The sequence below is a fragment of the Mycetomoellerius zeteki genome, unplaced genomic scaffold (genome assembly GCF_001594055.1).
Source record: "Mycetomoellerius zeteki isolate Tzet28-1 unplaced genomic scaffold, Tzet1.0 scaffold31, whole genome shotgun sequence".
Classification (NCBI taxonomy): Eukaryota; Metazoa; Arthropoda; class Insecta; order Hymenoptera; family Formicidae; genus Mycetomoellerius; species Mycetomoellerius zeteki.
Window position 1 is genome coordinate 3,056,608 of NW_017257294.1, and position 27,180 is coordinate 3,083,787.

Consider the following 27,180-nt stretch of genomic DNA (forward strand, 5'->3'; position numbering starts at 1 on the left):
ATCGCGAATATCAACCGGTCTTTCAGCTCGGCAATCTACATATACGTGGAGTACCGGTTCGCGTTGCTCTGGGCTCTGGGAAAACCGGTTGATAGCACCGCCACTACTTATTTTTTTTTCAACGTTGGCGGTGCGACATTAATGATCGCCAATCGTATTCTCGTTTTATTGTAATCTTTATATCGTATCGCATAGGTCTACGAATGCGCTAAACGAAAAGTTTAGCAATGTAGCACGATCGTTTTGTTTCGCAATCTCATTCTGTGAGGCTTCAATCGTTCTTCGCGCTCCGTGCTCCTTCTTTTGTGAATCCACCTGGTCATAACCCGTTTCTATGTGACGCGGTTGTGGGTTAGTAACGATGTTATCTACACGGACACAATCATTGATGCAATAAGAACGTTTACGGCAATCAAATAGATTACGCGCGTTTTATCGCGGTGTAAATTATTCCGGCGTTATGACTTCAGATAGCACACTTTGCTGACTTCACATATAACAATGAATTATATCTGTATGTAAACGAGCTGATATAAGCTTAAGTTGTGATCTTCGAATGTCTTGTTGCAGCGTATAAATTGCACAACTTAATACCAGATTAAACATTTAATCGATATGAGCTTTTTAGATTTGTAATCAAATTTCCACATCCAATATATGTGATAGTAATAATTTACAAGTTGCAATTTGTTCATTTCCAAAGTAATAAATTTCAGAGTAATTAATGTAATTAAATACTATGACGAGAATATAGATTAAATACATATTTCATAAAGTCTAATAGTTAAAAAAATAGGATCTACTTTGAAGATTAGAGTATTTTATGGAATAATTTGAACAGATTGTTCTGCTATTCAAAGGTCTCGGACGGGTCACGGTCTAACGGAACGAGAGCTGATCACGGCGGGATTTAGGGTACATCACGCCGATTTTTCATGCAAACGATAGCGCGAGCACGTCTGGGCGCGTCGCAAAGCACGACTTCTTCGGCCGGTGCATCCGTCAACGTCGTGCCGTCGAGTCGTAGAAATTTAACCCGCTGGAAAAATGGACGACTTCGTGGCGCGTTTCGTTCACGATCGGGGAAGGGAAAACCGAGTATCCATGAAAAAACCTCGATTTGTATTCACGCCGCAACGGTGCGACATTGTGGGCACGAGGGAACGACGTTTCTTGCAGTTTACCGCCTTTGACTGGAACTTTTCGTTGATACAGTAATTTTCGCTGTCGTGACATCCATTCGATAAATCCAATACGCAAGTAAGGATCAAATGTTACTTGTGTTACATTATGAATATTGGATTTTTACAGTCATCATGCAGAACGAAAAGAATTCAAAATCAATACTGGCTATTTGAAATATGCAGACAATGCGCAAAAAGCATGAGCGTGTGCATGTGAACGGTCCAAACGGAAATCGAGAAGCTGTCATTTCAATATTTCAACGGTTACGATAAAATCGCCCGCAATGTTTTTTATCCGAATGAAATCAACAAATAACTTCTTTTGTATTTAGTACAAAATAGTCAAAGTAATTTTCATCACAGTTTTACTTTTAATGTAGTCATAACAGATCTGTCTGTGTGTATATGTAATTATATAGTATAATAAAATACATATTATACACAAACACAATTTCCATAATCAAAATCACAATTCGTAACATAAGTATCCATTTATTAATGTAATTTAATTGACCCGTTGTTAATTTAATGTTCTCCGAAATTGCGGTATTACATGGTGAAATGTGCTCCATAAATTGAAAATGACATTACTCTCATTTTATGAGAGTGATTGAAAAATGATACTCAGTATTTAATTACCAGCATATCTATTGCATCACGCAAAATATGTCGAATAATTTCTCGGTCAGAGTGGGATAATTACACGAAGTAATGAAATCTCGATTCGCCATTCCATCACTCGTGGCCATGTAATACGGACATATCCCGTGAAACTTTTACCCGCGATAAAGTGATGGCTACTAAAACGTCATGGAACGCACGATTCAACGGGACGTGCTCGGTCCCCTAGTTGCAGCGCTTCTCAATGGATACAATTAAAAGTTGCTTCGAATACTCACAGCAGGGAGAGTTGTGTCGCGTTTCGTAATTTCGTGTCTGAAAACAAGGCTGTTGTAGCATACAGGAGTGTGTGCACTTGTCTCTGATCCTCGTGACATACTCTCACGGTCGCTCTTTCCGACGGCTTTAATTTCGTTTCAACGAGCAAGGAATGTCGGCTTGAGACCAAAAGAACGGCAGGGGAAAAAGCAGGGAAAAGCAGGGAGAATCGAACCGCGACGATGGTGGTGACTTTAAAGGTCGAATTAGATTACCACCCCGACTCGATTAAACCACCGTCGTCCGAGAGTCCGTGTGAGATAATCTGGGACGTTGCATTTCGCGGCGTACATGTTCTGGCCGCGCTTCCAACGGAGATGCAGCGTGATTTTATGCATTAAAATGTACGCTAATGATGTGAAATCCAATAAATGAGAAAGGCTGTGACATCTCGCAGAATGACGCTTTTGACATTAAAAGTACATTACACAACGAATGATAGTATTTTATTTTTTGCTGTTTTATGAAATTCTTACTGAAATAATTTTCAGGCTGAGATGATTTTGTAGAATTACACGATATGTTGCTCGTTTCATTCGGAATGCTATAATTCGGTGATTTAGCTGCTGATCGGTAAATACAATCTTTGCGCGATTTGATCTAATACACAGGTCGAACCACAGCGAAATCGCACGTACGACCTGCCATCGAGATAAAATATATCGATGGCTCTTAGATGTGCACCAATTTCTTCGGCTGTATCGTGCCAAAATGCGGTACGTGCCGCATTCCCGACAGAGGAAATCTCATGAAATAAGTCTTAGAGCACGGGGCTATTGCACCGGCAATTCAGGAGTCCGGCGCGAGAACGTGACATGATATCGAGTCGCCGATAAGTTGCGTGCACGTCGCATCGACAGGTCTTGAAATCCGAAAGAAATCCCTTACTGTGCTTTCGTGCTCTCTCACTATTCCGATGCGCTCATCCGGCTATTTCGCGCATTAAATCGTACCAAATTGCAATACGCATGATATGCCAAGCCGCCATCCAGGACAAATCCCGTGAAATAGGTGCGTGCCGGCGGATGCATGCGATGCTCCATCGCGCCATTTCGTTGCTCCGTGCGATCGTAACTGTTAATTGAATGCGTTAATTCACTCTGTAATCTTGTGTAACCGTATTTACGCGTAATGGCACAAAATACATGATATATACGACCGCGATATTGCTCGTGTAGGCTTGTGGTACGCTTATGCATATGTTCGCGAAAATCAAACGTGATATCGGTACGAGAGTCGTGCAAGACGGCATGACGCGGTTATTTAGAGGTATCTACGGGAATATTAATTTACGCCGCAATGCCATTGTAGTAAATGTGCATTAACCGAACATCAAACACGTAGCAAAACGCGATCGGGCGAGTTTCGATTAATCTAGCTGCGATAAAGAAGATCTTATACGTCACGCAATGTAACTTTCGGTAAAGGTGGAGTAAGGCAGTCAGAAACTTTTTCCAACGTGACAGACGACTTAAGTCGGCGATACACACGAAACATCAATGCTCGAATGGTTCTATCTCGCATGTGGATTAAGCATTTCTCTACTTCGGTTTCGTGATCGCTGGAAAACTTTCGATTTATTTCGAATAATTTGTAGCGAAAAACTTGTCAAAGTTCGAAAAATATTAAGCGCTAATTCATTTTGTTAAATTTTCTTTGAAGTAATTTCCTTCGTTATTATATATTTCACAAAGTGTATGAAATATTATAAAGCATATTTATTTATTTATTATATTAATTATATATGGATGTGTCAAAATATTGGCAATAAAAGTGAAAGAAACACATTTTGCTGAGATTAATATTTATAGATATATAATACTATTGTAAGTTTAAATAAAAGTGAAAGAAATGCATATTGCTGAGATTAATATTTGTAGGTATATAGTATTATTGTAAGTTTAAATAAAGGTGAAAGAAACGCATATTGCTGAGATTAATATCTGTAGGTATATAATACTATTGTAAGTTTAATATTCAATAACGCAATGCAATTTTAAACAATATCAAATACCATCAAGCCTTTACCATCAAGCCTTTGATATCGACTTGATGTATAAATAATATTGAGGAAAATTTCACGAATAAAAAAAGTTTTTGCTCACAAATTTATATGTTTTATGCGTATATGCACAGAATTATCCGCTATTTTTCGTGCATGCACTTTTAAAGAATTGAGAGACTATGTTGTTTTGAATTCAGTTCGAATGGGATATGAAATTTTCATTTGTTAAGTTAATTATATCGTTAACAGAAGAGAGAGTAGTAAAAAAAAAGGGAATTCACCTATGCGTCCCAAATTCAAATTGGCGATTAATAGTAAAAGCGATGATAAAACCGAACCGTTTCACCGAAATTGATCCATAATGGTTCGGGTGTGAGAGCCGTGGTACGTGCGTAACAGAGGTTTCGATTTAAATCGCACGCTAATTGAACACGAACTCTCGGGATCGTTCGCGTTTCAGTTTAATGAAAGTCGTTCACTCACAAGTATTTCGAAGTATTAATTTTTTTCGCGAGTAAACTCACGGCGCCCGAGGTAAGTTGGATTATTAGCGTTCATCTTTGTTGCACCTAGAATGCGATAACCGAAGCGAAAGGGTCGAAAGGGGATGGAGGAAGTTTCGACGAAAGCAGTCGACGACCTGGACGGACGAGCAAGAAAGGTTGATTAATACCCGAGGTATTGTTTTATGGAAATTTCCGGCCGTCACAGGACGCTTTTTATCTTACGCTCTCCCCTCCCCCGCTATCGCCGTGTAACCCATTAAGGGCGAACCTGTCGTATTGTCATGCTAAGACGTTGATTTTCCTTCGGTCCTCATTATCAGTGCTCAGTTCCGGGAGAAGTTCGTGAGAAAGTGAGAGATCCTCTTTCGTGAAGAATAGTTACTACATCTCAGGGAATTGAGGATGAATTGGACGTCCGTGAAGATCGTGGAAAAACTCTCAGGCCGCAGTCTGAATATTATGAGGGAAGATGGAGGGCACGTTTTACAGACAGAAGCGTATTCGGTTGAGTACGATGAAAGATCGTTCTTTTGAAAATGTGTATTATCCATCGTATAATAATTGACAGCGTTAAAGGTGAATTATTTTCGGTATAATCACTTACAAAAAAGTTAAATAAATGAATAAAAAGTAGACTTGTTCAAATTTCTATTCCTCACTCTATTTTGTCATTAACGAAAGAAGAGAAATAAAAGAAAATATAAGAACTAGGAAGAGAGTTATGCTAATTAATTATATATCATTAAATATCATTTAGCGTTAATTATATATATCGTGTAAATGATTATGGATAGAGATAAAAGATTTAAGTTTATAATAATTTTATAATAGTTTTGTAACAGATTAAAACCAGTTTCATATAGAAAACAGATAAAAAACAATTCGATGCACAATATAAAAAGTATTAAAATAAAAACGAGGAATTTTATATTGTTTCTTAAATGATGTTATATGCATCAATAGTCAAGTAATTTTGCAACAAGAGGTAACATAATGTAATTAATCTTCGATGAATTACGTAAACTCTAAATTTGGAAATGTATTATACTTGCAAGAACACACGCTGACTATGATATATAGAAGAAATAATAAGATAGGGTAGAATAGAATAGAATGGAATGAAAAGTGTGTGTATAGAAACAATACCATATAAATAAGAATGGGCTATTAGAAGATAGTAATCGCGCATTGCGTATGTCCGTTCCTCGTGTGTTCTTTCTGCACTGTTCATATTTCCTTTCAACTATCATATAACCAAATCGCATTGATTACTGCTTTTCCGTAGCAAGTTTTCAACAGATATCTTTTAGCATTTCTACGGTGAATTCAATGATTTAACCTATTTTAATATTGATCCAGGTTTATCCATGTGACAATTATGGACAATTATTTTCCGCATATGCAACAATTTCATCAAACGTTGTTATATAATTCCATGTATATTCATTTTTAATCTCTATTTTTAATTTGCATTTCGCAGCATTATATCTCCAAAATCATTCTATATTTTTCAATCACAAATGAAACTGCGCGAAATTTTACGTAATATGAATACTCGTGACCTCGTATAAACTGCGTTCGTGCAAAACGTGCCTGACCGCCTTTTTCTATTGTCATCTCGATCGCATTGGTATCGAGATTTGCCTAGGTGATAGAACAACGAGCAGCGCGAGCAATGAACCGAAGCGAGGTCGATTTCGTATTGCTGTATCTCGGTGGATGAAGGTCCATGGTCGATGGAAAACTGTCGCCGCGATAAATCCTAACGCCGACTCGCTGGTGGAAATCCGTGACGCCATTAGGCGCGCGCGATAAACGCGGCTACCGATGCGAGTCCGATAAAGCTCGTTTCGGTCATCTATGGCAAGAAAATCCAGCAGCCTCGGTAGACCGAACAAGAAATTATAGCACGGCGACGTCGAAGCCGGCGTGATCGAACGACCGCTATTCCGGATAATCTTGCTGCACTAATGAGATACATGGCCTGATTAATCCCTCGATGCGAATCAAGAGAAATGAGCATAAAACGTCGGAATGATGTTTTAGGCAGATATCAGGCATTAAATGCGTTGAAATTAACATATATAGTATATATAGAAATAAATATTATATAACGCGTGAGAACGTGTGTAATATATATACTTCCTGCTAAAAGAAATCGTGATAAAATGGTAAAACTAGTCTACACGATATGCAGACAGTTGCGAGTATCTGTGATTCTTGAAAAGAATGCGAATATCAAGTTTATCTTAATCGAGAAAACGGAGTCTTTTTATGATCGAAATTATTGCACGCGGAAAGAACAGTTTTACTGAAGTATCTAAAAATTTAGCTAAATATAGATCTGAAAATAATTTTATTGGATTCAAAATAATTATGTAAAACACTCAAGCTGGTTGCTGGAATGTTAAGATTTTTACTACATTGCTGATTATACTTGAACATATATAATTATTTTTTATGGTCCAACAAAATCATTTTCAGATCTATACACGCACAAAAATATTTTGTTGCTCCAGCTAGAATTACAGCTGGTTTTTGTATCTGATAGAAAATTATGTATCATACGCATAGAATTTACAGCACAAATCTAAATTCTATCTCTGTCATCTATATGATTGGATGCAATACATATACAATCACAGTACTTACTAGAAATTTATTTATTTTAGCTACTTTTCGTATTTAGTTAGATAATTTTCGCTATAACTGCAAGATCATTTTTTTTAATGTATCTAGTTAAATTTTTAGATATTTCAGCAAAACCATTCTTTCCGTGCAGTGATCAAGGTGATTTCGATCATAAAAAGATGAGCTTGATAGCGTTCGCATTCTTTTCAAGAGCGTTTCAGGTATTCACGTCTGTCTGCATATCACATAGACTAGTCTTATCATTTTATCATGTGCTTTCTTTTAGCAAAAAATATACTGCACATTCTCACGCGTTATGTGATATTTTATTTATATACGTAGGAAACTAAAGCATGATAAGCAAGCTGCAAAAAATTTTTACATTCTAACAATCAGTGGAACGTTTTGCATAATTATTTTGATAATTCAACAAAATTATTTTCTGATTTGTATTATCTAAATTTTTAGATACTTATTTCATCGTTTTTTTTTTTCGTGTAGAATGCGGTGCCTTATAAAGTAATGAACACAAATTTGAAAAGAGATTCGAATATCATTCGATGCATTCGACAAGTTCGTTGACTTTGTTCGAAATTGGAAAAGCCGATAGTTCGATTAGAATGCTAAGTACTGGCACCGCATCAATCTAAACAGCGCTCACACAAGCAAGAATGATGTATCACGTGTCTTGTATAGCCTCACTAATCTATACGTCTGAGAACCGTCGATCAAAAGGGACTAATCTACGCGCCCGCATCTATTCGTATACCACTCGAATATCTACCTATAAAGTGAAGCTAAAGGCATCGTGCAATTGGCATCGCGCTTGCTTATAATTAAATCGCCGTTACCGCTTAACAAGATTTCGAAAATGCCATGAAGCTTGAGAGGCGGCTTTGCTGGGTTTCTGCGGATGACGTATAGCAACCACCGGAATTACCTTCGAGACGTCACGGGAGGACAGAATCTCAATCGTTAATTTAATAATTTCCGCGATGCAATAAAAGTCGACAGCGGCAATGAAATGGTAATTTAACCAGATATGCATACGCGATCGTTTAGGTTACCTGTGTGGAAGTAACACGGAGCTGAATACTTGTTCGACTACCCTGCTACAGGTAATAGAGACAGATACTTGCGAGTTTCTCATAGCGGACATTATATTTTCTCATTGGGCGCCACAAGAGCATCGGCTAACAACACTTCGTAATTTCGCTCGTCGCAGCGCCGGGCGTTCACACGCTCACGCGTGTCGGTTCTGCGGGTACGATTGGCAGCGTGAGTAATTTCCATTGCTGTTAAGTCAGTAATATATCATTCTTGGAAGTTTTATGATGCCTACCGTGATGACAGATTACCGATTGTACCGGCGCGTTTACTTTCACGCGAAACAGTATTACTTTCGTGTACTTGACCGAGAAGTAACTTCCGCGATGATTGATAGATGATATAAAATTGATGTAACCTTATATTCTTAGTCTGGATTATGATTATACTTTCTTACACTTTCATGATAATATATTTTTTCAACATTAACTGTAAGCTTTAGATTAAGATTTTGTTTAGTTAATGCTTTATTATCGGAATTGTGAATATTAAGTTTATAGCTTCAAGATATATTTTAAAGTCAAACAAATTTTGATAATTTTTTAATGTAATTTAATTGTGTAATATAGAAAAAAAATTATAACAGCAACATGTGGAATCCTGAGAAAAACATCTGGGGATAAAGCTGCAGCTGTTTGAAATGAATAGATAGTCGAGTCGAGCCGATGTTACGGTTTTGTTCGTTCCTAGGTGTGTATTCAGAACACGTTGTTAGTGTTAACAGTACGCTTTTATACTCGATTTTTTCTCAGAGCCAATTATATCGTTTACTTAAATCCGGGAAAACGATAAAAAGATGATATTAGAGGACTAACACTAACATCCGCGTACAGCTCGGTACATTTCACATACTTAAAAGTAGCTCGCAGGGATATCCTTTTAAAACGTTTATATAAAAGCAAAAACTATGATATTGCTCACGCACGCCATTCCGCAAAATTAAATTTAACGCCGGCAAAAAGAACGATCGTCCGAGTTGAGTGAAAGGAGAGCACGGAATTTTACGATTATTACGTCCTGGACTCGAGATCATAATGTCATCGAATCAATCTTGCATCTCAAACTCTTCCGGCCGAGTATTCGCAGTGTGCGCGGAGAACGAAACGGTGAACCATCGATCTCGCGGTCGGAGTTCGCGCGCGTCGTTATAATGGCGCCTCGTCCATTTTTACCCGGTGAAAATCTCGGGATGCACCGACGGTGCAGTCGATTAACTACCGTGAATATATTGTGCGTAACGCCATGGCCTTATGTGTCCGCGTAATTAGCCGGTCTTACCGCGCGACCGGCGCTAATGAAGGATATACAGACATACGTATATACATACACGCGCACGTGTATGTATACAAGGCCGCTACTAAGTATCCAAGGATGACTAATCTCCGCTTGTACCTCGTTGACCGATCGTTATGGCCCGGGTAACGACACACGGTGTGCCTTCTTGTTCCTTAACGAAGAAGAAAACGACGAGTAGAAGGAGATATACCGGGGAATATGCCAAACGAAGACGCATCTTCTCGCACACCCCTGGGAAACGCTTAACCCCGCGCGATCGTATGATAGAACTAATCGCGTCCGCATGCCGGTAGAATCGATGAAGCAACGACGATGATCGACGATCGATCGTCAACCCTTAATCACCATCCGTGAATCACGAGTGACGCCGGTCGCTGCGAAATCCGTCTAGAGACCATCGTTTCACTTCTCTTTGCCTATGCGTCCTTCCTTCTATTTCTCGATAGTAAATAGGAAGGAAAAGGGAAGGTCAATGAGTGAAATAAATCTACCGCGGAGGACACATTGATAACCATTTTACCGGTTATCTACGAGAACGTACGTCGACACGCTATTGATGAGCTTAACTCATAACCTCTTTCACTATCGTTCATAAAACGTCGATTGCGATAACGGATTACGTATGCACACCCCCGACATCGAGACGATAAAAGCGTATCCAAGATATACCGATCGAATTTCGTAATGTCGTCATAAATATCCAGCAGATATCATTGATTCTATTCCACTTGCGTCTCCGAATCACAATCGTCAAGTATTTCTTATCATTTAATAGACGTAATAAAAATAAGTCTCATTATCACAAATCTCCGACATTTAGATATTGCAAATCGTTGCTCCTCGAGAAGGAGCGATATGGATTTCTCACGGGAGACACAATTATCATTATTGATAAGAAGCAAGCTGTCGCGCATTACGTCTTGATGTTACGCTTATCGGAGGGGAAGGGAATTTAGCCGTTGATACGAGAGTGAGAAATGGTCGTTGGGAAGTTCAAGGATTTCATTAAAGTAGAAGCATCAGCGTATCAACTCTCGAGCACCGTGGAAAACGAGGAGATGAAAGTAATACCGTATAATATCATAGCAATCGGCCGTGCTGGAAGTAGCGGTGCGAGGTGGATAACTCTCGAGGATCACCTTGACCAAGACGGAAGAAAGGCAGCAGCGCGCTAGCTGAATGAGACCCGTAGCTGGAATTGTTATAAATCATTGCGGACAGTGGCCGCTAGCTACCGCGTAGCCTGTACGTTACCGACGCACGCATATGGGAAAATAATTTATTATTATGAACGATGATGAAGGAGGAGGAGGGGGAAAGTGGAGGCTTTTGCACGCTGCGCTGCCACCCGCGAGAGCCGTAACACGTTTACAGAAATACGATTTCGCGATGTATTTCTGCGGGTCCAACGACCTTGCCTCGAAGGGTAAATGGGTAACGTTCGTTAGAAGTGTGAGGTAACGGTGAAGCGTTTTATGACGGCGTTAATAATCTGCGTGCGTTTAAGTGGTAAATATTAGCTTACTTTAGAACGGATAATCAGGATGCAGTTTGATATGCGATTGCCTCAAAGCTATTTGGATGTGGGAGTGTGATATGAATTCAAACGTTACGCAGTATATAACCAGTTGCGCTTGATATGCGCTCGATTAGTAAAACTAAACATAGGAATTTTTATTATTAAAATGCTTAAAGTAGCGGTATATTATGCAACCTGTACAGTATTTTACATGCTATTGGTGTTACGAGATATAAAGACATATTTTAACGGTATTTATTCGTGATTTAAATATTGAACATTACGGTTTTGATAAGTTAATACAGTGAAAACGTTTTGTGCAGAATTTCCTGTTAAAAGAGAAATATCAATATTTTTTTATTCTTGGATCTAATTATAGATTATAAGTAACTATATAGTTACTTATAATCAAACTATATCATAGTTCTATATTACCTATCATTATATTATATATATATGTATATAATATTACCTGTAATTAAGCCAGATTAGCGACATGATATGTTAAATAAGATACGAATGAGTAAACGAATCAAGTAGTAAAGTTGCAAATAATAATTTTAGTGTCAATAATAATTTTTATATTATCGGAAACTAGTAAGAAAAATACTAAAAGATAGATCTGATTTTCTTACCTAACGTATCTAAACTGATTGTGAGTTAAGCTTGTGAAAGCCTCCACGAGGTAAAGAAAATTTGCATACACAATTTTGACGCGCAAACAAATAATAATGTCGATTTTATTTCCGCGTGACGTTGTTTGAGCATCTGGTAAACGCGAAATTTTACGAAACTGCTTAAATCTCGAAAGTCTGCTCTCGACGACTTGCTCCCTCGCAACGCGTCGAGAACAGAGTGCGAGATTCGGCAAGCTTGTTTGACAGAAGAGTATGTACCGCGTTACTGAAGAGAAAAATTTAATTTATATTTGTCGACAGAAAATTGTCAATGCAACCGAAAAAGAAATGATATAACACAAAATACAAGAAAAAAAAGGAAAATTATAAATAATAAATTTAATAATTTGCGTAACTTTTCTTCATATATATTTCGTAGAATTTAAGTAGATTTCTGTGGATAAAATACACAAATATGCTGTGTCATGTTAATATTAATTAAAGTGAATATCATTTCTGCAATTGTAAACATAAGAATAACATTACGTATATTAAACATTAGGTGTAATTTTAAACAAGAAATAAATTATAAATTTTGAGGACCTACTAAATATTATCTCGTCAAATTGTATTATCTAACCTATAACAAGCATTAGTATCATAGATATTATGTAGATGTTGATGTGCTGTTAAATCATTGTTAACAAATTTGAGAGGCAGGATATACCTTGCTTCATATACCATCCATTACATAAACAGATTGAACATATTGACTAATGCATTATATAGGGCTGTAATAAATTACATGCCCAATAGCCATATGGCTATCCGATATACAAATGATTGTTCTGTTCAATGTAATTTCTATAAACAGCAAAGTATTATATATTCTGAAAATATATATGTAAGACCATGTTTAATAGTTTTTATTTAAAATAACTGTTTTATAAGAAAGATAATCTAATTATTAATTTCTAAAAACCGAAAGATTTAAATAATCTTGATCAGCTACTAAAATGGATAATAAAATATTTAATATATTAATTATCACAATTATGTCAATTTTTTAAATCGGATTAACTTGTTGCTCTGGGTGTGAATTATTTCATGAGTGATATAAAGTTCGATAACGACGCACACGTTGCATCATCAAATTGATATTTCACATCGCTACTTGGATATATAATGATCGGTACAGTAATCCGTTTAATCTTTCAAATACGGAACTGCAATACGGTTTCCGACTACGAGAGTTTGAAACTCGGTAGTGCGCTGGTAAAGCGTTAATTATTGGCGAAGTGTCGACAGTGATTTCCGATAAACCTTGCCTTCTTTAAACGTTACGCAGCATTCACCGATAACGATCATGAGAAAGACAGCATTTCCTTGCCACTGCAACCGTTACCGCTTATCCTGAGGGCAGGAGTAGTAGAAAAGCTTTCAAAAGAAGTCCTCGATGAGAGTCTCGAAGCATCATAGGCGTTAAGGGATCGATTCCCTTAGAAGAGTCAGTCAACCGCCGCTTAACTAAGGTACGAGCGGAACGAACGAACGGTTTGGTAAATCGAGCGTAGTTCTGAACTTATGTTCTGCACGATCGAGAAAGTAGTTGTCGTTGCGGTCGTCGTCGTTAAGATTTACGCCCGACAATCTAACAGCTTTCGTCGTGGCTATCGATCGTAACACCGGGTGAGTTAATTACTACTGGTCCCGCCTCTCTTCCGCTTCTAGTAGCGATACGAATCCGTCCCGTTCACAAACATTGTTAATTAGCTTTTCATTGCGACAGTGAATAACGAGACTGCGAGGGGACACAACAACCGTTTTGATACGTATGCCAGGCACATAAGAAATATTATGTTATGTCACGTCGGCTAAAACTGAAGGCAGCGGATCGTACGGGGGATCGCGTCAAACTACATTTCTCGGCGATTTATCTTCAATCAACGTTTTCCTCATCGCCGCAAACCGCCGGGTGCAGTAAACCTGCGCAACCGCGTGTACATACAACTGCGAAGGTGATGAGCGCGGAAAGCAACGGTAATGACAATCAGAGAGCGGTAGTTCTATTATGCGTGCGTAACCGCCGATTCACCGGTAAGCTCGCAGGTGTCCCACGACCTTGCGCGAGCGCGTCTGTCTAGCGGCGGCATATTTCCACTCCCCATCCCCGTTCCGCAAGACGTACGTACTATTTAATAGCGGCAAAAGATACTGGGGTTCTCTCCAAGTCCGCGAACGCTTCGACGCATTTCCGTTTTATTCACGTTGTTCGGTACTAGAGACGAGTACGTGTATCAGATCGATTTTATTCTTAGCGTCACTCACGGGGGATTCGACAAACTCATAAAATAAAAAATTCAATGATACTATTTCCGCGATGCGCATTCACTTCTCTCAAACTCAGCTTCTGTAACGGATAAGCTCGTCATTTGAATGAAGGATTCGATAACGTGGGAACTACTCGTGAAAGAAGGTACGCGCTACACACAAATGTACATATTCTGCGTGTAGCGTGAAGAGACCCTCGTATACGCTTGCGCCTAAAGGATAGATACGCAAATACTGGATTGAAACTGATGTTACCGAGCCAGCCAACCCACATCCCCCAAGAGAAAAAGAGAGAAATAGGAATAGGAGAAAAAGGGAAAAATAAGAAAGCTATGAAGAGCTACCACCCCCGGCGCGTTAGCCTCTATGCAAATAAACTGCTTCACGCAACGAACGAGCGCGATATACAGGCTCGAGCTCGCGGATCGTAATGCCGCTCCCAGCCTCGTGACAAGATCTTTTATCGCGATTGAACGCACGAGTCGCAACACGCCACCTTCCCTGTGCCATTGCGATAAGAGCCACCAAGAGAGAACAGAACCAGAAAAGGCACGGCACGTCGTGGAAACCATGCGCAATACGACGATAGAGGCCTAGAGGCGACGTGAACCGGGGAGCGAAGAGGGAGAGGAGAAAAGACGAGGGAAGGAGAACGGAGAAGGTACCACGTTGGGCCATCATCAATCTCTCGGCGACACTTCGCTGAAACCCTCGCACATTCGAGCGAGAGCGAGTTAAGGTATGGAATAGAGCGAGATATTCGCATAATGCGACCAAAGTTTAATTACCTCGCGTTACCACGGTCGTAGGGCTCACCCGGTTCTCCGAAATCGCCCAGTCTCTGCCTTACTTCGTCGACGGTTTCATCAGCGGCCACGACGGCTATTCTAGCAGGACCGGAGACGTACGGAGATAAACGGGGAGATAGCCACGGGAGAAAAGAGAGAAAGAGAGAGTGGGAGATAGAGACGTGTCGTCCTTAAGTCGCTCGTCCGCGAAGTTCCATAGCCGTGGGGTCTTTCTCGCGATTTGCTTTTCTCTCGTTTCATCTTTCCACTGCCTTCCGAGCATTCGTGCTCGTAGCTACGCGAGCAGCACGCCGTGGCAGCTCTCTCACCCGCTTCACCGCTCTCCGTTCTCCTCTCCTCGCTCCCTACTCGTCCGCTTTCTCGTGTTCTATCTAATTCTCCATCCAGCTCCGTTCCATTCTATTCGTACTCCTCCATCTTTCTTCCGCCAACGGTGTTGGTGTGCGCGGTGTTATGGATGGTAGTGGGTACCCACTTAGAGCGAGCTGCACAGAGCGCAGCCACGCATAAACCAGTTTCCTGGTTATCCGACTCCTCGCATTTTCCTGGTCGACGCATAGCGCGTCGAACCCGCACGGAACGTACCATTAACGGAGGCTTCCCCGGCTCGATTCCGCGGGACTCGCAGCGCTGCCGTTGCGATCGACGATCAACCGGGGCCGGTTGCAAACGGTGGTGATGCCAACCAGCGTGCCTAAAGGCTTGCCGTATCGCTTTTAAAGCGACATCGTCGGTGCACGCTCTCAGGGAGAGCCCGCACATGTCTCGACGTCGAGCATCGAATAATTATGTAACGAGCTCCCTCCTCTTGCGACGATCGCCGAAGAGAGACGTTATCCATTCGTCTGGTATGCGTTGCGACTCTGCGAGCGTTGGAAACGAGATTCAGAGATTGCCAGTGAATTTTCCAGCGGAATCGTTAATCGACACCGCCATTTCGTATCCGTGAGAGGCGTGAATTGAGCCGCTGTGCGAGAGCATATCGATCGGAGAGATGTTATCGAACGATAGGCGAGCATTTACGGAACGCATTCCAGTAATTTAATCTAACCGAAGTGGTGGGTACACAGAAACGAAATCGGGGAGACGACTCGGTAGACAAGTGGTATGGAAATTTCAACGCGTTTTAATGGAACGTTATTTCCTACAAAAAAGAAGTTGGCGTCTTTCTAATCGTGAGACACCAACATTAGAAATTTAACACTCGAGAGAAGAGAATCTCGCGCGATAAAGTGATACGAATTAAATCACTCGGTGACTTTCTTAACGATGCGGGTACCATCCATAAATCTAAGGGGCTCGTATGTACGCGACCGAACGTACCGTGGAATCCACGACGACGTGGCGCATACGCTCACGAAAGCCGCACTCCTGTAACCTTCTGCATAACTTTGCGAATCCGCTTGACCGAGAACGGGTATCGAGAACGGCCTTACGCCGTTATGTGATAAGTCGCGTGTCCGTTAATGTTGCGCGAGTCACTCACGGTCGTGAGTCACCGCGTCGTAACCTCGTAGCACATTTGGCAGCCAGTCGGGGGAAAGCATGTTATAATTGACCGATCGACTAAGTTCTCACGACGCCGTCCGGCAGATAGATGAGAAAACGAAGCGATCGATCGCAAGGGGCGAAGTAATCGATCGACGTTTCAGCAACGCCAGGCGCAACGTACTCGACAGGTATAGGTACTGGTTACCCGTTCAATTTCCATAAGAATCGCTTCGGTTCATCCGGATGGTTGATACAAGTTAATGTAACACTACACGCGTACCTGACATTGGCATTACCGCGCCCGCGCCGTGAGACAGCGTGCAATAACCGCGCGGCGTTGATGCTATTGCCACCGATTGCTGTAGTAATTATCTTATCGCGCCGCGTGATCGCTCTCCTTGCGCACACCGCTGCCAACGCTACAGTATCTTTATTAGTAATAACTTAACACGCACGTTAATAATATCCAGACCATTCATATGTGGTTGCCGGTGTGTCCGACAGGAGAGGTTTTACGAGCGAGCTCGACTATTCGACAGCGCGATGATCTATCATTTCCTTAGATCCTACGGGAAGGCAGAATATCGTTCGGTCACACACTGTCTGACGACTTATAATCTCTCGAGCGTAGAATTTCAAATTGCCATTCGCAAAATGGGGCAGTCGGCGATGTAAGATTATCCCTGTCCTCTTTATTGAAAGGACGTGGGCCAGACGTCGAATTATGGAGGACAGAAGGAGAGGAACCACATCGTTTGAGCCGATTGATGCTCAAGGGCGAACGGATAGTAGCCATAAATCGACGGTCGCGACGACGGCGAAGCGGTCGTTTCTCTGCAAAATTCCGCGGCGCGAGATAGCCGTTTGCGATTGAACCCGATGGGACATCCAGAAACCGTTATTCCGCCATGGTGACGCGATGGTACAGGCACCTGGTACCGAGCACTGCCCCTCTCCGACCGTCCTTTCCCTCTTCCTCTCTGTCGTCCCCTTCTTTCTTTCACTCCTTCTTTCCACCTTTTTCTCGTGCATCTCGCGCTGGAAGCTTTCCGAGTGCAGATCGTTCGCCCGAGTGTTTCCGCGGAGACACCGATGCCCGACCGGGTCGCGTTGTTCACACGTGAACATTCAATTTTGCTCTCTTTGAAGCCCCTTCTTTTCCCTCGCTCTCCATCGCTCCCGTTTCTACGCCCCGTTCATTCGTCCTGTTTACCGCACGGTATAGTGCAACTCCCGCTTCTCGATTCTTGGTATGCGTCCGCTCTCTCTCTCTTTCTCTTTCTTTCTCTCTCTCTTTCTCTTTCTTTCTCTCTCTCTTTCTCTCTCTCGCGACATAATTACTATTTACCAGGCACGCATCATCGGCTCATTCCACGAGTCTTCTATGGCCGCAACAAGTACCGAGTAATGACAGAGAGTGCCCCGCGTCCGTTTACTCTGTCTAGTTCCTCGCACCGAGGGAATTACCTTCGCTGGTCCGGTTGGTCGGTGGTTCACCACGCGTGCCGGCGTGAAATGCTCTCGCTCGCTCACGTATCCGCTGCACGATACGTGATACTCACATTCATACTCTCACCAATTAAACATAACCATCCAATGTCATATTCTTACGTCGGTAAGCGCGCGACGTCGTTGCGCACACGTGCAACGGTGATTTTGCGGCCGGATGCATCCGCGATTGTCCGAATCGGTCGACATCGCACGCTCACGAGGCTACAAAATGATACCGCTCTCACGCCACTGACGGCGGAAGCAATTGCGAAATGAATTAACTTTGCGGCCGATTCGGCAGCGATCCCTCGAGGCGATCGATCCGTTATGTTGCTTGCGAAAGAGCTGGGAGAGAATTCGAAGCAGTACTGGGAATATCGTACTTATCTTCCGCGTTCTACAGAACCTTTATCATAGCTAAAAAAAATAACAGGCGACAATATGCTTAGCTGTCAGATCTCTTCTCTCGTGATATCTTGTTTGTCAATGTACGAAAAAAAAGAGAACCTTTCAAATAAGCGACAGTGGAGGCTGATATTCTAAAAGAGGATAAGAGGACGTCAAGGAGCTAGTAAATCCTTGTCAACGTATAACTTAACACGTAAAGTATTACGGCTCACCCAGCTTTGGCTTAGTCCAACAAGAACATAATGTGTCATCGTGCGAAAATAAACCCTATTGAATGCGCGATCGCGGAAGATGTTGAAGTAGGTGGGCGACAAGTGGGTTCAGGATCCGCTAAATCCGTATTGACAACTGGCTATTTTCGGCGTCTAAAGTGGCATGACTTCACCGATCCCGACTTGGGAATGTAAAGAAAAAAAGAAAAAAAACGGGAAGGTAGAAGCACGCGGGGAATTTGGGCGGGGAGACGTGAAGTGGCCGATCAAGAGAAAGAGAAAGAGGTAGGAAACCAGTGATGTTTTCAATGGTGTTGTACCGGCGATCGAATTGTGCGTACCGTTCTGTCCTCCTTAGACGGCAGCGGTCTCGGTCCCCTCCGGCAGACGTCTTCGGTCGCTCGTGGAAGAGCCACACTGCCAGGTGTACACAGTGCCTAAGAGCCAGTCGTCCGACATAGTTATATCCTCTGAGTGGCCGCGGCGGTCGCGAGGCTCTCGAATCAGCGTGCTACGTCTGTGATTTCGCGGTGTGGTTTACGCCATGCGCGACAAACAAAAGTAATCAGTTTCTTTTCCCCTTTGGATTTCTCTTTCTCCCCGTGTTTCTTTCTTTTTCGCGGATCATATAGGCTTGGCCCACGTTTGTGTGTACTGTTTCAACATTGTGCGCTAACGGCCATTCTCGAGAGCTCGCGCATTTACCGATGATCCCGTGAGAAAGGTGTCCGTGGAATTCGCCTTCGCGCGGCGTAGGAGTGCGGGATAAAACAGCGCCGAATTGCAACGTGCAATATCGTGCCAGTGGCGAATCGCGAGCAATTCGCGTCTCACAAAATTCAACGTTGATAGCATCGGTTACTACTGCTGCTGCTACTGCTGCTGCTGTTCTCTCGACCGTTCGGCCAGGTACGTTTCCTAGAATTCGTCTGTATACCGAAGGTACACCAATAGTACATTGGTGTGTTTTCGATGTGCAGTATGCGTAGGAACGCGCAAGCCGCACATTTCGAACGGCGGTATATTTTGTCGTTATTTTCGGCGGAACGAAACTGTCAGAGTTTGTCCGGATTGCCATTGGATCGCGATTCCATGGGGTCATAGTGGTCCACGAAAGTATCCGGCGATTTAAATTCCCGCATATGCACGCCGCGCTGTTTGTTATTTATTGCGCAATGTATGCGACGGTGTAACGGAAATATGAATGATTCTCAATTTTTATTGCTCTGTTTCGCGTTTTTAATATTCTAATTGTTATTTCAATTTATTCCTGTCGTCCAACATTGTACATACACAATCTGTCATAATAGTTCTATATGTTAATAAATGCAGATTCCGCGTTATAGATATTAAATTATAAACTGCGCGTCCATAACTGCTTGTCTTATAACTTGTAAGCATTTTAAATTCAGTAATTGTGGTTCATATTTGTGTGTTTTTAATTTATAAATTGATGTTAATGTGTATTATGGTTAAATTTGTAAAATTATTACGATACTATATTAATTTCTACATATATAAAATCTTTTAGTATAAGAATCTTGTTCTTTTAAAACTACTGTTAATTATCATAGCCTGTTTTAATGCCATTGACCGAATATCGTTTCAAAGCATTGCTGACCATTCGAAAAATTAGCGTCGTTACAAATATTCTTGCTTCATCCAGCATTATTAATATGTAGGCAAATCTTATTTTCCAATTTACTATTCCTGTTCCCGTTCGCTTATAAGAACAGTGCGACACTTGACCAACGGCGATACATTCCATCCCGTTAATCCCTGCTTCCGTTAATTCCCCTTTATTCAGCCCGTCAGAATGCTGAAGCATTCGCTTAAGCAGTAGAGAAAATAGTCTCATAACGAAGAAAAACGGTTCAGGAAAACACTTAAGACGTTTAATTCTAGACGTTTAATTCTTTTTATTTTACATTTAACTCTGAAAAGTAGTATCATTACTATTGTCATTAAATATAAGATTCTACGAAACTCTCAAGCAACCTTCATCATGTTCATATGCTTTAATTTTTCTCCCATTTTCAACCTTTCTTCTAAAATTTTCGTAGTAATTTCCATAATGAAGAAGATAAATATTAAAAGAAATTTTCGCGATGAAAGTTGCACGACATTTCATATTTCGTAGCATTATTCTGGAAAACTAAGAAAGTGTCAGACAAGTACAGACTTGTCGGGTTACTGTCTGCATTTCTGAAATTAAAAATGAAGACAATTTTCTGTGGAAAATAAATTTTTTCCCATTTCCATTTCTATTTCCTTTTTTTATTTTAAATCTTTCTATTTCTCAAACTCGATGACTAATAATTTGCTTTCAAAAATTATTTTGTCTGAATATCATGCTTTCTAAAATAGAATTTTTTTTTCTTGATAGCATACGATCAAAGATGTCTATCTAAAAATTTACGCTTTTCAGACGATCAAAAATGTTATATTATATGACGCCCATTCTTTTTTTTGTTACAGATTACACGCGACCACGACGTTACTGTATTCTGAACGTTCAATCGAGATACGACAATGACGAGACCGTATCGTCGATATCTCGTCACGTTACTGTTGCTGTTGCAAACCATCTCGAGGTACGGCCAAACGGTTGCCGCGGAATCAACGCACGCGACCGATCTGTCACCGTCGTCCGCGTCTGTACCGTCCGGTCTCTCCGGTCCGGATTACACTGGACCATCCGCGGGTTCGGATGAGTGCGATCCTGAGATGGTTGGCTTCGAGCTCGTAACCGGCTACGTGTACACCGCGCCTACAAACATGCTCGAGTCCATACCGGGCACGTTGATGCTCACCGACTGCCTCGAGACCTGTCAGGCAAACGACTCCTGCCAGGCGGTCAACTACGAGACGGGCCTTTGCGTCCTATTCAGCTCTAACGCCGACAGCAATCCAGGTAAGATTGAATCGTTATCGTATCTTCTTAAAGACTGTAGTATGAACTATCGACTATATATGCGCTGATGCTAACAAACTCCCGAGGCTACTCCACCCGATAACTGTGTTCTAAGGTGGATATGTTTTTTTTTTCTACGAGTGAAAAGTTAAAGTGGAACGCGGACTACTTGATTGCCTTATTTACGTGGACATTAATTACGAACATTCTACAACTTCATGGTGGCATAAAGGAATAATTTCTGCCGCGCAAAAACGTTTTTAAATATTGATAGAGTTTTGTTTAACCGCGCAGTCAAAATTAATAGCATTGCTTTAACAGATGCATTTACGGAGTGATACCGTTACCGTCCCTGCTAATAAAAATCCAATGACAATAATATTAAAAATGGCGCATAAATCGAGATTAATGTGTGATGATTTTTTTTCGATCCGTTATCAAGTTATCATTAAAATTAGATTTCCATATGAATATGAGTGAGCCTCGAGGTCCCGCGCGTTTTCTTGTTGTTTTGCACAATTACGACTTTTCGTAGGATAACCGAGGTATGTTAAGATCGTTTCACATCAGTCTTGTACGAACTTGTATTTTGTGTAATGTAAGGATCGCTTTGGGCGAAGTGCAATAATTTTCTGTACAATGCCCGCGGTACCAATTGCCTTGATCTACCGGATGAAAATAAGCGAAACAAAATGTGAGACATAATAGACGGTGTCGTCCGGTACTCACGTCGGTGAGAATCGGGTCGATGTGCTTATCACACGTTCCTCGTAAACCGTACGCGTAATTTTTCACCTGTCTAGTCCATTAATTAATACATTAATAATGAAAAGATATTAAGGATAAGATAATTTCGTTGATTAAAGATTCTAAACGTGTACAAGAGATTGTACGCTCGATAATTTCTCTAGATTATGGAAAAGGTGAAAATATTAAACATGAACTTTTGTATTCGTGTCAACGGACTTGGAAATCCTTATTAAAATATTAAACGCATCTTAGAACTATCAACATGAATATAATATGAAATAAATATTTCGTTTGTTAAGATCCAAAAATGTGAATTAAGATTAATTATGACAGGTGGTAAAATAATTTTCATTATTCAGCTTTATATAAATTGATTTCTGATAAAAAGATTGATCAAACGTCAAGTTAATGTTAGATTTAAAAAAATGAGTAAAATAAAGATATTAAAATGTATTAAAAAATAATTTATTCATAAAAAATCTCGAAGAAAAATTATCTGTAGAAAAATAATAAGATTATTTCATTAGCTTGCTAATGTATGCAAGTATCGAATATTTTCGTAACTCACCATGCATGATCTATATAACCCAAGTTTAACTCTGATGTATATTTTAAACAAATTCTCCAACGTCAAATCAATATCGTATAAAAATATCGGGGATTTTGCATCGAACTATGCAATAATCGTTCCCAACGTGTGTAACAATCTGTCACGAATATTATCTTTCACAATATATTTCAGTTTTCAATTTTTCCAGAAATATATCCAACATTTTCGATAGAATCAGTGTTTTCGCATTGGTATTTAATTGCAGATGTATGTACATATATTAGAAATTTTCGTGCATTAATTATTTCAAAAAAAATATATATTAAACTGTTAAAATGCAACCTACAAATACGTGGCATAATGAACAACAATTGAAATACATAAAATGTATTTTGAATTCTACAATATGCAATTTGATAAAATTGATAAAATTATAAATTCTGCAATGGAGTTTCATCAACTAATATTGATTCTTTCATAAAATAATGCGAATGATTGATCGCAAATACCGTTGAAATTGCATCCAGAGATTTCGTTCGAATCTTATTTAAATTTTTGCAGAGTACGAAACAGCTTTCGCACTTTCAGTGCGGTTGATTTTTCTACGAGAGGCTGCACCCAGAATGCCTTTATGGCACGTAGGTATACGTACGCGAGTATATCTTCCTCGGAGAACTTTGAAACGTTAATAAAATCTTGAAATAAAAATTGCACTACGTCACAGTAAATTCATCATTGATACGTTTTATAACTCAAGTGCCAAATAATGACTTAATATATAAAATATCAAATCGTTAAGAGAAAAAAAGTAAAAATTATTGTAGTATCTGGAGATATAAAAAATTTAAAGCGATTTAACATTTTAATAGAAAATTAACGGAAATTCTTTTCTTCTTTCTCTCTCTAACTTTTTATTTCTCTCTCTTCCTTTCTCCTCTCTATGTTCTTTCTTGTGTTTTATGTTAAACTAAATGTTTCATTTTCGTATATTTCACATGTTTTATAGAAGACCGATATATATATGAATTATGTGTACATTTATATATTCGGTTCTGACGATGAATTATAAGGATCACGTGCATTGTCAGAGGGTGCTACCGCAGTGGTTCCTCATGAATAATGGATACCGGTATAAGTAAGTGTAATGAGAAACGCACTAATTGAATCTTCCGAGGTATAATTAATATAAACTATACGTCCGCAGACATTGGACTTGTGGGCATTAATTAAACGGCAGAATAGGATCTTATACCTATGGAGAAGCGGTATTGTTCCGTTGATATTTTTCGAGCGCATCTGTCAAGGGTAACACATACCAAGTAATTTGCTTCCGAGATGAGGAAACTAAAACGGACGTGTATAAATTACAATTGCGTTGCAAACTGACCAATGTTTCAAGTGAAGCTTTAAAAAAAGGGACTATTGTCATTACATGTGTATGCCTGAGAAAACAATTTACTGACTGACAACTATCGCGATATTATGATTGTATTTTATAATTTGTGCTATAACTCTTTTTTATTTGACAGTCATATTATCATTTATTATATTACGTTTTAAATAAATAATATAATTGGAATAATAACATTAATTAATGAAGTAATAAATGTTTCTAAAATGTTTCCGTTGCTTGCGGTAAAGAGACCTTATATGAGATAAAAACTGACAATCTAATGAATCAACCGTGATGTACTTCGTACTAGTTTTTACAGAGACCTAACTATATGACCGGAACAGATTCGGTTGAAAGACGGCTTCGTATCCCAATTGTGAACCGCGGTGCCCGGGGCGATGTAACTCGCGCTGACGAACATCTGGCGAACGAAATAAAAAGTAAATGTCTTGCGATCTCGTTTAATGCTTGCGTGATACTTCTTTTACGCGATCGTCATGCCGGATAATTGCCAAAAGGCACGGTACATCGAAGTCCAAAGGGAAGCGCGATCGCACTGCTAGCTGACGATGCGTCGTTTTACGCTTGCGTCTTTTGTACCGTCGTAAAACCATCAACGCTTGAACGCACATGTGATAATCTAGTAGTATGGCGAGATACGAGTAAAGGGACGTTAAGGTGCGTCTTAGAAGCGAAGAAAGTAAAAGGTATTCGAGACAGGGCGCATATATGCAAAGGCTCCCTGAGCATCTTACGCACCGGCAACCGTTTACGGCGAATTTCTCGAGAAAACCCCTTATGTGCTAGCTCACAAGTATGCCTGTGTGTGACAGCTTGACGTCTACAAAGTACTCTTTTTACTGCTTTTAACCTGCTTTCATCTCGCTTCCGCAAGCTTGTTGTCAACGTTTTTCTCCTTACGTACCGGAATAAGAAAGATTTAGTGTTAATCGCAAGGTTTTTAGCGGCGACAACGCGAAACCACATTGGATATCGTCGATAGGATCTTTTTGAAGCAAGAATAGCACGGTGAACTTAATTCGATCGTTCGCAAATCGGTCAATCGCGGATGTCGAAGAGTGGAGGATCTAAGTCACGCTTTGATAGTGGCTCGACACGAGTTTCCTTTCGGCACGATCGTCGAATGAATCTTTTCCCCGTCATCTTGCCACTTATCCATTAAAAACAAAAAGACCGGCAAATCAGGACTCGTGTCTCGTCGAAACCGAAACGAATGCCTGAATAAAATTTTTCTCGGCCGACTATACATAGTTTATGATTGTGATCGATGTTGGTAACAAAACGGCGACAATCGGCGACGATATACCGCGTCACGATCACGAAACTTCTAAAGCTAGGGCCCCGTTAGACGACGATAGGATCATCGGTTGCACGGGCGAGCGAGCGAGCCACCGATCTCTCCTCACGTCTCGTCTCATCTCTAACGCGTGGACCTCTTCCGTCCCTGGTGCTTCATTCGCGAACAACCATTTGGCACAAGAGGTACCAGCAGCGACCGAACGTCCGTTGAGGCAATTAGTTCTGGACGATATAGTCCGGTTTAGACGGCCGGCAACGCCGTCCGGTCTGCAGGTTGAATTCTCTGCTAATACCGCGCTTCGCCCTAATGCGTTCTTTCTACATGATCGTACGCAGCTCAACCACCGTAATCGCAGCTTGGTACCGCCACAAGGAAAATTTGCTCCTGTCGATTCGCAACGATGATTCCCGCCGTGCTTGCGTTCCATCGAGCATGCACCGCGAATAAACGTAAATGCTTTGAAGGTAAAGGTAAAGGTTTCGATCCAAAGTAATCGATAAGAATTGATAACTGATATATTGACAATTCTTCGATATATATATATGCATGCGTTGAACATCGTACATTTGCATGTAGCTTTTTTTTATGAATTTATAGAGTGGATCTTTTTTTTAATGGAGTTTCTTACTCTCGCACGAACGATAGAATTATTTAATATTACATGAAGTTACAGCACATCTATATTCATTTAATAGTAGCAAACGCAATACGCAAAACTTTCCGCATCTTCGCGACTAAAGCTTTTCAAGAGGAATGTAAAGTAGTTTTTCTGCATGCCGATTGCCTTAATTTGTTTCAGCGTGTTAGACATTCAAACGTTTTACATTCAAACGGAAATTATGCGCGAATTTACGTTAGTTTTAGTTGAAAAACGACGCAATAAAACCGGAAACTTTCTTATTTTTGTAAATAAACTTTTCTTTTTTTTTTTCATTGAAATAAAAATGAAAACACGATTCGCTTTGCATTTATAACGATGCCGTAAAATAATATGCAGCTTGGATTTTATTAACGTGAACTCTACGCTATGCGAATTCGAAGAAGTTCTATATAAATGTAGTCGGATGTACGAACGTCCATCAAAAATTTATATATGCGTATGTGCATCAGCGCCGTGTGTACGCAGCCATTTCCTATCCTTTACGACTGAGCTTCTCTTCAATCGTCGCTCGTGATTCTATTTTCCTCGTTCACGTCGCCGCTATTTTTCCGCGCATGTATATATATTTTATATATGTGTACATATATATATATGTGTGTGTGTGTGTGTGTATACATCTTGAAATAAGTTATTTATAAATTCTTATTTTAAGCAGTAGTTCTTGAGATATAAGTATTTAAATATAATTATAAATTACAGACGGCTACCTATCCATAAGTCGCGCTTACTAATATATTCATAAGCGCGATCGTGTCTAAACATATTCATAAGTAATCTGCACGGAAAGAAAATTTTGTTGTATCTAAAAATTTAACTAAATTTGAAAATTTTCTTGGACTAAATCTGATAATTTTATTAGACTATCAAAATAATTATATGTAGGATGCTGAAGTTGATTGCTAGAATATCAAAACTTTGTAATATTACTTGCATGCTTGAGTATTGTATATAGATATTTTAATGGTTGAATAAAATTATTTTTAGATATTTCATCGAAATCATTCTTTCCGTGTAATTGGTCGTATTATGAAAAACTACTGTTTAA

General features: G+C 40.2%; 2 protein-coding genes across 3 annotated transcripts in view; one reads left to right on the forward strand and one right to left on the reverse strand.

The window, feature by feature from the left end:
* neo (ZP and PAN domain-containing protein neyo) overlaps positions 1 to 27,180 on the forward strand; it is a 284,314-nt gene that overhangs the window by 197,201 nt on the left and 59,933 nt on the right. For both annotated transcript variants that reach the window (XM_018451276.1, XM_018451275.1), the window contains exon 3: positions 21,025 to 21,460. In XM_018451276.1, coding sequence (XP_018306778.1) covers positions 21,079 to 21,460 — 382 coding nt within the window. In that variant the 5' untranslated portion in view covers positions 21,025 to 21,078. The remainder of the gene's footprint in view (positions 1 to 21,024; positions 21,461 to 27,180) is intronic.
* Positions 1 to 27,180, reverse strand: part of Atg16 (Autophagy-related 16) — a 404,014-nt gene that overhangs the window by 142,634 nt on the left and 234,200 nt on the right. The window lies entirely within an intron of this gene.